The following is a 16,942-nucleotide window of genomic DNA, read 5'->3' on the forward strand; positions in this document are numbered from 1 at the left end:
CAGTGGATCTTTTGTGACCTGTGGAGCAATTAACAATGTGAAGGGGGACACTAGGTGTAAGGTCAGAACCTTGGGGGTCCACTATGTGAGTCTGGCCTTACCCTCCTATGAGGAGGAAGAGATCACAGCGGCCTCCTTCTCCTCAGATGCCTTCCCCAGTGGGATAGAATCTGAGGTAGTCCTAGTTTCCCTGGGTTCCTGGGAGCCTTAAGTCTCAAAGGCTTATGCTAGCATTCCAGACAATACCAAGCACTGCTTTAAGGACAGTGTGCTAATCATTGGAGTTGACACTCCACCCCTTAGGGATAGTGAGGCCAGCAGAACTGTGGTGGATTCCACACCCCCTCTCAAGTTCTCACTAATGCCTGTAAATCTTACTATAAATGGTACTATGGTAAGGATTTCAGTGAGCATACAGAGGCAAGTCCCAGGTAAGGACCTGCTGGGGAATGATCTCAGAGAGTTAGGACTTGTGGGTGACACAGCAGTGAGACCATGCACGAGGTCACAGACCAGGGCTGCTAAGCCCAAGCCAAAGGGGAAACATAAGTCTAAAGGAAAGACAAGAGAGGGAAATAAAACATTCCCCCTAACTCACCTACCACTGAGGTGGAGGTAGTTGGCCAAACACCCGAACCTGACGAGGAAGAGGTGATGCCTGATATTCTTAATCCACACGACCATCCTGAACTCCAAAGTTTATTGGTTGAAGGTGGTCCTGATGGGGTTCAGTTTAAAAAGGGCCAACGTGAGTGCCCATCTCTGGAAGGCCTAAGGAGACAGGCCTGCTCCCAACTTGAGGGTGAACCTCCTGGGAAGCACAGGATTTATTGGGAAGGTGGGCTCCTCTCTAGTGAGCCCACAGAGTCTACAGAAGGAGACCATAGGAGGTTGGCGAGATCCCTTCATGTATGACCCTTCCTCCTGCAGCTGGTGCATGAAATCCCCGCTGCTGGTCACCTTGGCATCAAGAGAACCAAACAAAGGTTAGCCATGCACTTTGACTGTTCAAGATGGGGGTGTGTTAGGGAGAATTCTCCAGAATGGCTAATTTCCTTTACCTAATGAGTCCCTCAGCAGCTTTGCTGGATTTCTAGGATTTATTTTTTCACCTGGTAAGAGTGTGAGCCTTTTTTCCCACTCTTACATGTGTTTTCCTGTATGTGTTTTAACATTTTTGTGTTCATAGACTGTGGAGCCTCACCTACTCCACAGGCATCATATTTTTACTGTGTGTTACACAGCACCTTCAGTGCAGTGACACAGGGTTGTCTTTTAGACTTCCCAACTCAGACACCATTTTCTGAGACTGACTACTGTCTCCCAGAACATATAAAGTTTCCATTAACTTTATTAGCCTCTGTAAAACAACAGACCAAGCACAAATCATCTTACATGGAGTACTGGAAAGGGTTAATATTTATCCGTATTTGTCTGCTTCTCTTGGAGCATTGTTTCGCTCCCTTTTCATCTGGTGGCAGTGGTAACTATCCTATTTTTCCTACCGCGGTTATCTTAAATAACGTTAGTATTGTTTAGGCTATCTTGGTAGCCTCGAACTTAAACCCGCTAGACCATATATGTTTTTATTACGGTTCCGGCTGGGTTTATTCACCATTTCATTTTGTAAAAGTCTTTCTCGTGTTTTACTCTGCGCGCCAAACCAGGTTTGGTTCCTTTGTTCACCGTCTTTTTGCGGGCTTCTACGCAGAAGCCCTCCTTAGGCGCTTGCATGTCTGGGGGGGACAGGATGTGAGGGAGGGGTTTGTGACTCCCTGCACAGGGTCTCCCTGGAGACCCATGTCGCACTCTGAAATTATTGGCTGTGATGACTGTCCTGGCGGGACAACCACCCTGATGTGTGATTGACAGCCAGGCTGAGTGAATGGGGGAAAACTGTATAAAAAGCAGGTCTCTGGGTCTGGACAGGCAGAGTTGCCACTGGAATGAAAGAACCGATGAGGAGCTGACAGAAGAGGACCCCTACCACGACTGAACCGCCCGGTGAAGCCCTGCTGCAGGTCCGAATCCTCGAACTCTAAGAACAGAGAAGATTCTCCAGGAATCTTCTTCCCCTGAGCTGGTGGGACCAACCAGTCGACCCTAACTGCAAGCCAGGACTCCCTCCTCTGGTCGAATTTGCTGTACGGAGCTATAGTGGGCCGGATAGCCAGGAAGGTTGGACCCTGCTTGGGTTTTAAGGAGCGCACCTTTTATTTGTTGCTTTGCTCTGGTGCTGGATTCTTCCCTGGGTAGTGCAGGACCCTCCAGTCTTCCTACTTCATGTCAGTCCGACAGTCGCTTCAGGAACCGTGAGCCTGCAGTAACTACCAGGAACGTCTGCCTCAGCTACAGCTTCTTCTCCATTGAAAGGTACTGTTCAAATCCAGTTGTTCGTTTCGTTCAGCCGTGCTGAAAGTGTGTGAAATCTTTCTCCAATCCGAGGGCTCATCCTTCTCTACTCTTTAACCTAACTTTTCTGCCAACCAACTTCGTCCGGAACTCCTGGCAAAGACTTAACCGCGAACTATCCTGAGCTGTGTGATTTTGAGCAAAAGACTTTTGTCCTATTGACTTTGGCCATAAGCCTTTTTGATTTGATCCTATCAATGTAGTTCCACTTTCTAGATTGCCCTGCTTACTTACCTGTTGGTGCTGTTCAATTTCTACCTAACTTTGTCTTTCCCTCCCTTTTAAATTTCTGGAGTGCCCTTTGCTCCCACTTCATTTTATGAGCTTAACTTGTCTGGAACCTATTGGGAGTGGTGTGGTGTATTAAGAGTTCGGGCTGAGTTCAGTCTGCGGCAGTCGCTGGTCCTGTTGTTCTGGAGTGCCCTTTGCTCCCACTTCATTTTATGAGCTTAACTTGTCTGGAACCTATTGGGAGTGGTGTGGTGTATTAAGAGTTTGGGCTGAGTTCAGTCTGCGGCAGTCGCTGGTCCTGTTGGTTGCTGTGAGGAGCTGCTGCTACACCCAGCGTTTTGGAGATCCTGTGTTTTGGATCCCTTCTTCTTTAAGAAAAAGAAGCCCAACTCCCTTTAAAAACTCGCCCGGAGCGCGGAGCGCGGAGCGCGCGCGGAGTTCGGGCTGAGTTCAGTCTGCGGCAGTCGCTGGTCCTGTTGGTTGCTGTGAGGAGCTGCTGCTACACCCAGCGTTTTGGAGATCCTGTGTTTTGGATCCCTTCTTCTTTAAGAAAAAGAAGCCCAACTCCCTTTAAAAACTCGCCCGGAGCGGGAGCACGCGCGGAGTTCGGGCTGAGTTCAGTCTGCGGCAGTCGCTGGTCCTGTTGGTTGCTGTGAGGAGCTGCTGCTACACCCAGCGTTTTGGAGATCCTGTGTTTTGGATCCCTTCTTCTTTAAGAAAAAGAAGCCCAACTCCCTTTAAAAACTCGCCCGGAGCGCGGAGCGCGCGCGGAGCTCGGGCTGAGTTCAGTCTGCGGCAGTCGCTGGTCCTGTTGGTTGCTGTGAGGAGCTGCTGCTACACCCAGCGTTTTGGAGATCCTGTGTTTTGGATCCCTTCTTCTTTAAGAAAAAGAAGCCCAACTCCCTTTAAAAACTCGCCCGGAGCGCGGAGCGCGCGCGGAGCTCGGGCTGAGTTCAGTCTGCGGCAGTCCGCGGCCGTACGCCGCTGTACGCCGCTGAGGTGAAGCCCCGCCGGAGAGAAGGTAAGAAACCTGCCTCCATGGCTGAGTTGGGGCCCCTGACTCGTGCCATGTCCAGACAAACATTACAATCCAATGGCAAGTTGGACTCCCTTAGAGCGGAGGGCTCCCTGTCCGCCTATCCCGCTGAGCCCGAGCCAATCGATGTGGCGGTGTCTCGGGATTTGAATCCATTGACTGTGTCCTCCCTTCAGAGAGACTGTGTGCCTAAGGAGGGTTTGTCAGATGGCTCCTTGGGGAGTCATGACTGGGAGCAGCAGAGGTTGAGTGGGCCTCGTATGGTGGGCAAAGCACTCCTCAGCCCTGGTTCAGGCTTTGCCCACTCCATAAGTTCATCAAGCCCACACTCGCTACTTGAATCATTGATGCCTGGCTGCATCCATAGTCCCTCCTGTAATCCCTGTGCCGCTACATCACGGCGTCAGTCTTTAATTCCTGACCTAGCGCCTGAATTATCGAGCGATCCCATAGTGTCACCATTAGATCTGGAAGTGGGTGAAACCCCTCAGTTGATTGCGTCATATACACAGTCAGCGACGGACTTGTCCGTGGCAGTACCATCTGTCCCTGTGGTCGGCCAGGAGGAAACTTCGATTGACGAAGTCTGTGCAACCATTATAACCAACGATCATACCAAATTGAAGAGAAATGCCTCCGTCCCTGTCATGAATGACTCTCACCACGCGAACGAAGGAATAAGGGGAAGACCGCTGCATGAGTGCGATGTGACGGACCTCGAACTCATTGAGCACGAGAAAGAAATGGTGTTGGTCTCCACTAATGCTGAAATATTCGAACTAACGAACCTTGCTAACACTTGTAACCATCAAACACCGGAGGTAGAATTGAGCCCCGAACCCTCTGACGATATGGAAGTGAGATTAGATCCACTTTCGAACAAAGATCCGAAAGCATTTCCAAGATCAAGCGCTGAAATTGCGATTAACCTGAGTAAAGCCAAAGCAATTCGGAAAGAGAGATGTGCTACTGCTGAGTTGCAAAACTCACTTGCATACTCCCCTGCATGCAGCATAAACTCAACTCAGGTGTTAGATCTAGCAGGACGTGAAGCTAGACTCGCGGAACGCCTGACTTTGAAACAATGAAAGAACGCTTGTCTATAGGCCCCTCAAGAACTGAAATGGAGCCCCTTGACATCTACATTAGAAAGCCTCGCCCTGTCGGCCCCTATAATGCCGCAATGGTCTCCCCTCCGCAAATGTTCCATCACGTATCAAGAGAGGTGCAGAGAAATGCTGATGAAGTCTCAAGCCATCAGAGAAACAGACTCTCACGGCTAGAGAATCTAGGGGGGGACCGCGTCTCCAGTAACAACCAAAACTCATTGACGAAGATTGTATCTACCTGTTACACCCCGAGAACCCCGTTAAACTTCAAACCTACGAGTAACAAAAGGACCGGACCTGGAGAAATGGGGCCTAAGAAGCAAAAGGACCCACTGATCCCGTTTGATGGTAACACAGATGGTGATGCGGCCGCAGCCTACAAATCAAATCTGTCGGCTGCCGCCGCGCTTCAAATTCATAATAATGTGTTAGCCTTTCTTTTATACTGAGTTAGGGGACGACCGCTGTTGGACTTGCTTTTGTTTGGACATATTTACGCAGACGGCAGTACATTGGGGTAAGCTAATTTCAGTTATGTACTCATCGCGTAGCACTTTGAGCCACGGCCTTTGCATTCCGCTATTTTTAATATGCACGGTTTTGCTTTTCAAGCAAATTCCAGTTATGTACACATCGCGTAGTCTTCTGAATCATGGTTTTTTCGTTTTGCTATTTTTAATATGCACGGTTTTGCGCATTAGGTGTTGCCATTAAGGGCTGGCTGTACTTCATTGATATAGATCGCCACAAGTTCATTGAGACAGATCAGCAATAAAGCTGTGCAGGTAACGTTGTCCTTTTGCAATTTGTCATGTTAGGAACTTTTGAGATTCTAGTCATCTTGACTAATAAATTGGTTGCACTTACCATTGTCCCATTGTTTGGAATATAGGACGTCAGTATTACGACCACTGCGACAATTGCAATTTTCCACAAGCCGATATCTATCAGAGAGACTACATAATGGGTAATTGCTAAGTTGATACAAGTTGGTATTGCATGAAAACTATCGGGACATGGTACTTTACCCATACTTAAGGTATTAGTGATAACTGGACACCCATTCACAAAGCACACAGTTTGGTTTTTGGCATTTGGCTCAGTGGGTGCGGTGAGAGGCGCTGTAGTTGGAGGCACTGGGCTCTAGTTGGTGGCACATGTGAACCTATTGCATGGGTAAACTAAACACATTACTTAGATGGCACATATATAATATGCCATACTAATTATCCAGATACTCAATGTGTACAAGCTTTATCAAGTTCTTTCCTGTTGTCATTCCTTCACATGCGCTGATGATGACATGTTCCTGTTTATTTTATATGATAATATGATCTGGTAATGTATATATTACTTCATGGTTTCATGTTTTCCCTGTAGTCTATGCCACTGTCCTTGTTTTGGGTTATTTGCAATGTGTATTGTGGTGAAACATATGTGAATTTAAATGGTTTTAGATTACTTGTTTGGAGCAGAGCTTTGCCTTGAGAAAGACCTGTGGAGGTCGAAACACGTGTTGGCATACAACTGTCACATTTGGCGTACAACTGTGACATTTGAAGACGGGAAATGAACATAATTAAATAAGGAGGAAAAATATCTGAGTCTCCCTCGAAAAGTATTTTTTTATATGGACTTTGTAGCAATGGCGACACTTACCATTACTAATTAAGCATATGTACAATTTGTGTGAGCTGGTAGCGCATCCAACGGTGGAACAATTACTGTTTCTCTTCAATGTGGAGTAGGTTAGAGGTGCCTACATGTTCCATGAGGGTGCAGCAGCTAGTTTTGTTTGATTTAAGAGTGGGTTTTGATGAGATAATTAATCTCAAGGGCTTCCAATTACCTGGCGCGCCTCAGTTATACTGTTTTTTGTTTTCACTGCAAATACAGGATTCATATTAGTAGTGACATAAAATAAAATGAAGTTGGCCTTGTGCAAAATGTCCCTCAGATTCCAGCCACCCAAACGCATTCACAGGCCTTTGGACAACCTGTGGGGACCACAAAATACTGGTGGGCCCCTGTGCTGCAGTGGTGTCTGGTATATCGGTGCCTACTAGCCTAAACATGGTTATGCAATACAACACACCCTAGAGTGGGGGACTTGTAGCCAGGCCTGGCAAGTTAAAGGCCAGCATGTGTATTGTAGTGGAGAAGGGCACAGGCCAGGCCTATTATGACAAATTCTCTTCTTTAAACCCTTTTTGGCTGTGCAGTGTTTAGTCCTTTCTCTGTTTTCATACTCTCCTTTTCTTCCTGCAGACAGAGCTTGGGGCGAGACATGAGTTCCCAGGGAAGCCCACCCGCTCGAAGGTTCCCCATAGAGGCAGGAGACTCCCCGAGTCTGACCACTGCACCGGAGAACCAGGAGCCAGCCCCTGTCAGTGCCCCAGTCAGGTAAGGGCAGCGCTTCCTGAGTGCCTTGGACTGTGGCCCCCATCCTTTCTCTCCACCCCAGTATGCGCCCAGCCTGCCAGTGTCCCTTTGCCCATCCCCTTCCAGGTTCCCTCCTACCGCCCCCATCTTCTTCTATGTCAATAATGAATGCTTGAATGCTGTGTACAGGAGCATTCGAGCTTTGGTCTAGCTAACGCATGGCATGCCACCAGCACTCCCGCCCATCCTGCCTTCTCCCTCCCAACTCTAAGCTTCCTGCTTTGCCCCTGGATGTAATGTTTCGCACTTCAGCCCACACCACAACAAACAAACATGTTTGAAGTCTGTCTGTGCAATCCACAATCATGTGACCGGATACATAGTTCCACTGGAATGACAGAAGCGTCAGAAGAGCGTAGAGAAGAGATGGACGCAGATGAACAGTGCGCGTTGAGACGCAGACGTGGGCCGAGCTTGTGAGATGGAGAACTGCGAGCAAGATGGCGGAGCTCTATTTAAAGAAGCAGATTCCAGGAGCAGGGATTCACCACTTGAGGTCAGGCACCAAAGCTACAAGGATCCGCAGTGAGAGGGGACGTGTGGAGGAGTAAGGAGGAGAAAGCGCGCCATGCCATGCCATCAAAAGGAAGAGTGAGCACCTGGTGCAAGGGCCTCCAAGGGCGAGGGGAATCATGCCAGAACGGTGACACTGCCAGTGTGGCGAGAGGGTCGGAGACCCCAACGGTGGGCGAGTAACAGGAGGATGGGAGGAGAAGGCCAAGTAGTGAGTGGGAATCGCTGGCAAAGGAAAAGTGCCCCACTATGAGGAATAGAGCTTCAGGCGCAACACTGCAACTTGGAGGGAAGATTCCCAAGTGTGCAGCAGCCACAACTGAACATCTTATTTATAAGTGCAAGAGAGAGAGTTAAAGAAAGGAGGAAAGACGGAAAGATCGAGAAAGAAAGAGGGAGAAAGAGAGGGAGGGAAAGAAGGAAAGGGAAAGAAAAGAGAGGGAAAGAGAGAAAGGGAGTGGGAGAGAAAGAAAGAGAGAGAGAAAGAAAGCATGCACTGCTTCCTGGAATCAAGAGTGAAGGCTCTCAAGCGTGCAAGATGTGGGGTTCTCGTGACACGGAGACAAGGTGCAACCTAAGAAATACAAAGCGTCTGCAGAGAAGACAACAGGGTGCAGCATTTTTTTTACTTTTCAAAAATGATGGCATCTGATCGTGCCAAGCCCATGATTATGACATTTGAGAAGTTAACGCCCTGATTAACACTATGACTATTGGCTCTGAGCAGAGCCGGTTTGGATATAGCGCCTAGAGCACGCAGAGACCACCTTCTAGTGGGGGGAGATTTAGAGGTTGAGTAACACCAGACCTCTATAGCTGCATTCCAAAAGGCTCAGGCTTGGACCTGGAGAATGCTGGAGCTGGAATAATTCACAAGGACTATAGAAGAAATGTGAGGTTTAGCCTCTTTAATTTCAGAGAAGTGGCATTTCAGGTACAGGCACTCGGGGGCTAGCGCGACTCGTGTGTGAAAGGTCGACGGTCGACAGTACGAGTAGGTAGCCACTCTGAAATAAGCAACCCAAGATAACCTCCGTGCCTAAAAGGTCATGGCTCCAACCCACCACCTGCATCGCACAGACGATTTAAGGTCTCCAGAATGTGCAGAAGCTCAAGGAAATCCCTGAGCCAAACGTATCACATATATGTCCCGGCATGAGAGTCTTGTCCACACAAGAAAGCAGCTTGTTGCAATGAGTGCAACACATTCTAAAAGCCAATGGGCCACCTTGACTATAGTATCAGCTCAGAAGATGGTTCAGAAAGCCGGAACAGGTTTGGCTCACTCCTGCCTCAAAGCTGCGCATTTGGGAATGGCTAAAACAAAAGATCACTGATTGAGCCGTCTCCACGGTCCCGGTAGTCCTACAAAAAGATACCATTAGGCCTGTGGCGCGTGCCGCCGGAAGACAAGTCATAGATACGTTCCACCAGCCCTTTTACAGCCTCTCTGTGTCATACATATAACATTTGAATGAGTAGTGATGACATTTTGCGTCCACCTCTTCCAATAGATGCTGGCTATAATGGACTCAGCTTTTCTCTTGTGCAGTATTGCCCCTCGGAGTATCCTCAGATCATTAATAATGTGGCTCGCCCAGGAAATACTCACTGACCAGGGCCCTTCCTTTCTGTCCGAGCTGAAAAAGACGAAAGATCAGTTGAATATTACGACCTTTCTTACATCGGCTTTAGGTTTTGTCGTCAAACACACAGTTTGGTTGAAGGTTTCAACAAACCCCCATCTGCTACACTGGATCCCCTTTGCTGTGTGTAAACCTCCATAGATCTCATCCTGCTTTGGACCCCATGAGCTGTTCTATAGGTGCGATCCACGCAGTGTTCTAGGCATGAGCCCAGAGGCATGGAAGAGCAAGAAGACACACATCCTAACTTAGCCGAGCTTGTAGAGAATACTCAACCGCGGCATAGCTTCCTTGCAAGGTTTGCGCTACCCTGAATGGGATAACAGTAGTTCAACAGCCTGTGAGAATTTGGAGATGGCTTGGACAAACAGTCTTATATGATAAAAGTCCCTGCCTGCATGTATTCAAAAGAGAACATGAGGTACTGGTCTTGTTGCCCAACATCTACAGCAAGCTATTGGTATAATGGAGCAGGTCTTTTGGGTGAATTGAGCCATAGTCAATTTCAACTCCCGGGTTCATCAACCTGATCAGCAGAAAAAAAGACAACATTGTCATGTACTTGGCTTAAGGCATCACAGACCCGAGTAAAAGAGATGTCCGAGCTTGTCTTCTGAATCCCAATCAAGAAGCAAGCATCAATATAGTATAGATTCTGGAAGAGACTATGGACATTCCCAATATTACGGACACTCTAACGGGAATCAAGAAACAAGAACTAGAATAATGTCTTTTTATCTGGCTTCTCACACTTTATCTGACCAACCAGAGAGTCTTATTATCAGCATTATCGACTTGAAACCCATCCAGACAAATGCATATGAGAAAGTCGCTATCTCACCCTAGCATGCCACTCCAGCAGCCAAAAAGGTGTACAAAGGAAAATGTAAATGGCAGTCAATAAGAAGTCTGTTAGTGAATAGTTCTTGCCCATTGTCTTGGTTCTCAAACCTGATGGTCTGTAAAGGTTCTGTATAGACTTTTGATGGCTAAATAATTTGAGGCTTATCTCAGGCCCTCCATTGCTGAGTTCATTGAGTGTCCGGGGCAATCTAAATCCATTTCCCCATTAAATCTTACAAAGGCTATTGGCAAATGTAACTCCACCCAGGGGATAACCAAAAGGACACTTGTTCTACATTTTAGGGTCTGTGTCAGATTATACTCTTGCCTGGAAGACTGGCTACATTTCAACAGTTAATAGATCACCACTCACGAAAACACCAATCTCGTGCCGCAGCAAATCAGGGTAAAGTCATTATCCATAGCTTCACTGATAAAGAGTGCTTACGCCATCTGAAGTTGGTCTGTTTTCTCATTGTCGGTACAGGCCTGACAGCCAACCCTTGTTGGAATTGGCACAGTTTTGTCAGAGGTCCGGGATAAAGGGGAGAAACCAATAATTTTACTAAGCCTCTAGCTGTTGCCCGGGATATGTTCATTTCCATCATTGAAAGGAACTGCTTAGCAATTAAGTGGACAGTAGAGGGTCCACTGTATTTAACAGATAGACACTTCAACCTGGTTACTGAACATGTCCTTTTGGTCTTTTCGCCTCGGAACAAACACACAAATACCAGAGTCTTGAGATGGTGTCTACCCTTGAAACAATTCCAGTTTCTGGTACAGCACAGTAGACAGGGAAAAAACATTAAGAGGCTGACTTTTTATCTCGCTCCCCACTTTGTTTCTTTCAAAGTGAAACGAGATCGCAAAGGGAAGGTGTGTGGTGAATTTAACTCATTGCCCCACGACAAAGAGAAGCTTTCGAAATCTCTCACTGATTGTCACAATCTTGTGAGTACAGCTTCTGCTCTGCGGCAAAGACAAAAGCAGCTGGAAGACCAGAGGGGGAGATCCTTCTGGGACAAAAGGGACGCTGATGAACGGGGCACACTAAGAAGCTGAGTAGGCGTCATGATCTTGAGAACTGTGAAAAAGATGGAAGGAGCCATGCAAAAGGCAGCTGGACACTTCTAGAAGGGCTCCCCACTTCATGCCAGACACTGCAAGGAGGGGCAATACCCCAGAACCTGTGGTGGGGGAAGGAAGAGAGCAGTACCTTACCACACCAAAGAGGGCTAGTGGCCGCTGGGACCAAGTGCTGTGATTTAGACGGAACATGCCTCCACCCTCTCCCTCCCACCCAGTGTCCCTCCACCCTGCCCCATCCTGTCAGTCCTCCAACCTGCCCCCAACCTCTGTTTTCCTCAAACTCTTCTTCTCCTTTCCATCTAGTTGCTGTGCCCTTATACTCTCTGTCACTTCCTCCTGTCCTCTGCCATGACCTGTCCACTTCAGTACCTCTCCAACCTACCCATCGTGTCAGTCACCCTCTTAGCTCCCACCAAAAGTGCCCTGCCACACACCAGTATTGGCCCACCAACACACCCCTGTCCTTTCAGTGTTCCTCCCACCAGCCCAGACTGCCCATTCAACTTGCCTGTCCCCTCATGTTTGCTTCAATCTACCAGATCTTCCCAGTGTCCAGCTAACCCATCGCATCCACCTTGTGTTCCTCTAACCCATCCCATCCACCTAGTGTCTCTCTAACCCATCCCATCCGCCAGTTCCCATCAGATCCATCCCATCCACCCAGTGTCCTGCTAACCCATCGCATCCACCTTGTGTTCCTCTAACCCATCCCATCCACCTAGTGTCTCTCTAACCCATCCCATCTGCCAGTTCCCATCAGATCCATCCCATCCACCCAGTGTCCTGCTAACCCATCGCATCCACCTTGTGTTCCTCTAACCCATCCCATCCACCTAGTGTCTCTCTAACCCATCCCATCCGCCAGTTCCCATCAGATCCATCCCATCCACCCAGTGTCCTGCTAACCCATCGCATCCACCTTGTGTTCCTCTAACCCATCCCATCCACCTAGTGTCTCTCTAACCCATCCCATCCGCCAGTTCCCATCAGATCCATCCCATCCACCCAGTGTCCTGCTAACCCATCGCATCCACCTTGTGTTCCTCTAACCCATCCCATCCACCTAGTGTCTCTCTAACCCATCCCATCCGCCAGTTCCCATCAGATCCATCCCATCCACCCAGTGTCCTGCTAACCCATCGCATCCACCTTGTGTTCCTCTAACCCATCCCATCCACCTAGTGTCTCTCTAACCCATCCCATCCGCCAGTTCCCATCAGATCCATCCCATCCACCCAGTGTCCTGCTAACCCATCCCATCCACCTTGTGTTCCTCTAACCCATCCCATCCACCTAGTGTCTCTCTAACCCATCCCATCCGCCAGTGCCCATCAGATCCATCCCATCCACCCAGTGTCCTGCTAACCCATCCCATCTACCTTGTGTTCCTCTAACCCATCCCATCCACCTAGTGTCTCTCTAACCCATCCCATCCGCCAGTGCCCATCAGATCCATCCCATCCACCCAGTGTCCTGCTAACCCATCCCATCCACTTTGTGTTTCTCTAACCCATCCCATCCACCTAGTGTCTCTCTAACCCATCCCATCCACCAGTTCCCATCAGATCCATCCCATCCACCCAGTGTCCTGCTAACCCATCCCATCCACCTTGTGTTCCTCTAACCCATCCCATCCACCTAGTGTCTCTCTAACCCATCCCATCCGCCAGTGCCCATCAGATCCATCCCGTCCTGCTAACCCATCCCATCCACTTTGTGTCCTCTAACCCATCCCATCCACCTAGTGTCTCTCTAACCCATCCCATCCGCCAGTTCCCATCAGATCCATACCATCCACCCAGTGCCCTGCTAACCCATCCCATCCACCTTGTGTCGCTCTAACCAATCCCATCCTCCCAGTGTTTCTCTAACCCATCCCATCCTCAAGTGCCCATCAGATCCATCCCATCCACCCAGTGTCCTGCTAACCCATCCCATCCACCTTGTGTCTCTCTAACCAATTACATCCGCCTAGTGTCCATTAGATCCATCCCATCCACCCAGTGTCCATCAAGCCCATCCCATCCACCCAGGGTCCATCTGGCCAGTTCCTGGTGTGTCAGTGTTCCTCCAAATTGACTCCCCTCCTCGCTATCTTTGCAATCTTCCCCCATCTTCTGTGGTTCTCCAACCCTCAAAACAGCAGTGGTCTGCTAAACTGACCCATCCTTCCTGCATCCCTACAATCCTTCCCTCCCCCTAGCGCGTGTGAGGAAGGAGGAGCAACCGTTCTTCTCCATTCTACTGCCCCAATCTACCCTCATACTTCCAGTATCTTGTCAATCTCCCCCTACCATCCCTACAACTACCCCATAACTCCAGAGGCCCTCCAAGCTTCCCTCATAAGTCCAGTGTTCCTCCTTAGGTGTCCCTACCCCCATGCTTCTAACGCCCCTCCAATCCCAACCACAATCTCCTCTCATACTTCCAGTGTCCCATCAAGCTCCGTCACCCAGCGTCCCTACAACTTCCCCCTCATAACTCCAGAGACCCTCCAAGCTTCCCCCACATGCTCTGTGTACCTCCTTTGCCTCCCTCCTAGTGGCATAGACTACCTTCATACCTCCAGTTTCCCACCAATCTCCCCCCTTCAGCAAACTTACAACTTCCCCATAACCTCAGAGGTCCTCTAAGCTTCCCCCACATGTTTGGTGTTCCACCTTTTGATCCCTGCTAGTGCCCCAAACTACCCTCATACATTCAGTACCCCTCCAATCCAAACCCCCAATCTCACCTCATACTTCCAGTCTCGCCAATCCCCCCAAGCATCCCTACAACTTCCCTGTAAGCTCAGGGGTCCTCCAATCTTCCCCCATATGCTCAGTGTTCCTCATTCTGATCCCTCCCAGTGCCCTCAAACTCCCCAACCTACCTTCATACTTTTAGGGCCCTTTCCCCTCCATCCATGTTTCTCCCACCCTTCTCATTTCCCCCAGTATCTGTCTAGCTTACTGCACCCCTTTCCTCTGTATCCACTTACCCCATCCCCTGGTTCCCACCTTCTATTCCAGTGTCAATCCAACATGTCCATCCTCTGAGTGTCACTTTGCCGCTCTCCCCAAATAGTCTCCCTCCAACCTCTCTGTATACATCTGACCTGCTCTCTCTCAGGATTCACCCCCATCTTACCCATCGACCCCGCGTGCAGGCAAATAATTGGCTCTCTTCTCCTCTTGCAGGCCTCTGAGGAGATGCCCCGGGTGCCACTGCTTGACACTGCTCCATGTTCCCATCGACGTCTACATGGCCATGGGGGGCCATCCCAGGACAGGAGCTACCTGAGGAGGCCCAGCTGAGCTCTGGGGTCCAGAAGGGTGCCGCTGGGGCCTGGCGCCCCCCGAGCCATGCATCACCACCTGAGACCAAACAATGTACATTCTAATAAAGGCACACAGTGAAATCTTTTCTACCCCAGCCTGTGAGCATCTGTCCTTTCATCTGGGTGCATCAGACGGATGGGGTTAGGGGATCACGCCCCCTAGAGGCTGTGACAAGGTCAAAAGCAGGACTCGCATTTATCCTTTGAGATTGTTGCAACTAGGAGAATTCTTCCTGTATGTATTGCAGAGGCTGTAATGTCAGCTTCAGGATGGTTAATCAATATTTACGATTAGCACTACCGAATTGTGCTGACGCACTGGCACTTAAGGGTATAGAAGTGGACCAGGATGGACGACACACAATATGCCATATTGAGGACACCTGGCATGCCCGATACCCTATGATTCCACAGAAGCATCCTTGCTGGGAGCAGATAAGTCTGGGTTACACTGATGCCAATAATCGTGAGGGTCAAGGGAACATGATGGGTCTGAATCAAGCCTCACTGAAGGACGTGCTGACCCAATCCTCCAGGCATGCACTCAGGAGCAGGGCAAAGGAGCCAGTCCTCCAGGCCTGCACTCGGGAGCAGGGCAAATTACCCAGTCCTCCAGGCCTGCACTCAGGAGCAGGGCAAATTACCCAGTCCTCCAGGCCTGCACTCAGGAGCAGGGCAAATTACCCAATCCTCCAGGCCTGCACTCAGGAGCAGGGCAAATTACCCAGTCCTCCAGGCCTGCACTCAGGAGCAGGGCAAATTACCCAGTCCTCCAGGCCTGCACTCAGGAGCAGGGCAAAGGAGCCAGTCCTCCAGGCCTGCACTCAGGAGCAGGGCAAATTACCCAGTCCTCCAGGCCTGCACTCAGGAGCAGGGCAAATTACCCAGTCCTCCAGGCCTGCACTCAGGAGCAGGGCAAACTACCCAGTCCTCCAGGCCTGCACTCAGGAGCAGGGCAAATTACCCAGTCCTCCAGGCCTGCACTCAGGAGCAGGGAAAAGGAGCCAGTCCTCCAGGCCTGCACTCAGGAGCAGGGCAAAGGAGCCAGTCCTCCAGGCCTGCACTCGGGAGCAGGGCAAATTACCCAGTCCTCCAGGCCTGCACTCGGGAGCAGGGCAAATTACCCAGTCCTCCAGGCCTGCACTCAGGAGCAGGGCAAATTACCCAGTCCTCCAGGCCTGCACTCAGGAGCAGGGCAAATTACCCAGTCCTCCAGGCCTGCACTCAGGAGCAGGGCAAAGGAGCCACTCCTCCAAGCCTGCACTCAGGAGCAGGGCAAATTACCCAGTCCTCCAGGCCTGCACTCAGGAGCAGGGCAAATTATCCAGTCTTCTAGGCCTGCACTCGGGAGCTGGGCAAATTACCCAGTCCTCCAGGCCTGCACTCAGGAGCAGGGCAAAGGAGCCACTCCTCCAGACCTGCACTCGGAAGCTGGGCAAATTACCCAGTCCTCCAGGCCTGCACTCAGGAGCAGGGCAAAGGAGCCACTCCTCCAGGCCCGCACTCAGGAGCAGGGCAAATTACCCAGTCCTCCAGGCCTGCACTCAGGAGCAGGGCAAAGGAGCCAGTCCTTCAGGCCTGCACTCAGGAGCAGGGCAAAGGAGCCAGTCCTTCAGGCCTGCACTCAGGAGCAGGGCAAATTACCCAGTCCTCCAGGCCTGCACTCAGGAGCAGGGCAAATTACCCAATCCTCCAGGCCTGCACTCAGGAGCAGGGCAAATTACCCAGTCCTCCAGGCCTGCACTCAGGAGCAGGGCAAATTACCCAGTCCTCCAGGCCTGCACTCAGGAGCAGGGCAAATTACCCAGTCCTCCAGGCTTGCACTCGGGAGCTGGGCAAATTACCCAATCCTCCAGGCCTGCACTCAGGAGCAGGGCAAATTACCCAATCCTCCAGGCCTGCACTCAGGAGTAGGGCAAATTACCCAGTCCTCCAGGCCTGCACTCAGGAGCAGGGCAAATTACCCAGTCCTCCAGGCCTGCACTCAGGAGCAGGGCAAATTACCCAGTCCTCCAGGCCTGCACTCAGGAGCAGGGCAAAGGAGCCAGTCCTCCAGGCCTGCACTCAGGAGCAGGGCAAATTACCCAGTCCTCCAGGCCTGCACTCAGGAGCAGGGCAAAGGAGCCAGTCCTCCAGGCCTGCACTCAGGAGCAGGGCAAATTACCCAGTACTCCAAGCCTGCACTCAGGAGCAGGGCGAATTACCCAGTCCTCCAGGCCTGCACTCAGGAGCAGGGCAAAGGAGCCACTCCTCCAGGCCTGCACTCAGGAGCATGGCAAATTACCCAGTCCTCCAGGCC

The 16,942-nt window shown here is 50.4% G+C and overlaps 1 protein-coding gene across 1 annotated transcript in view; it reads left to right on the forward strand.

Annotated features, from left to right (window-relative positions):
• Positions 1-14,733, forward strand: part of FAM229A (family with sequence similarity 229 member A) — a 94,790-nt gene extending 80,057 nt beyond the window's left edge. Inside the window, exons 2-3 of the mRNA XM_069625246.1 lie at positions 7,057-7,191; positions 14,504-14,733. Coding sequence (XP_069481347.1) covers positions 7,076-7,191; positions 14,504-14,606 — 219 coding nt within the window. The 5' untranslated portion in view covers positions 7,057-7,075 and the 3' untranslated portion in view covers positions 14,607-14,733. The remainder of the gene's footprint in view (positions 1-7,056; positions 7,192-14,503) is intronic.
• Positions 14,734-16,942: the final 2,209 nt, after the last annotated feature.

Source organism: Ambystoma mexicanum, chromosome 11 (assembly GCF_040938575.1).
Source record: "Ambystoma mexicanum isolate Mex_15411 chromosome 11, UKY_AmexF1_1, whole genome shotgun sequence".
Classification (NCBI taxonomy): domain Eukaryota; kingdom Metazoa; phylum Chordata; class Amphibia; order Caudata; family Ambystomatidae; genus Ambystoma; species Ambystoma mexicanum.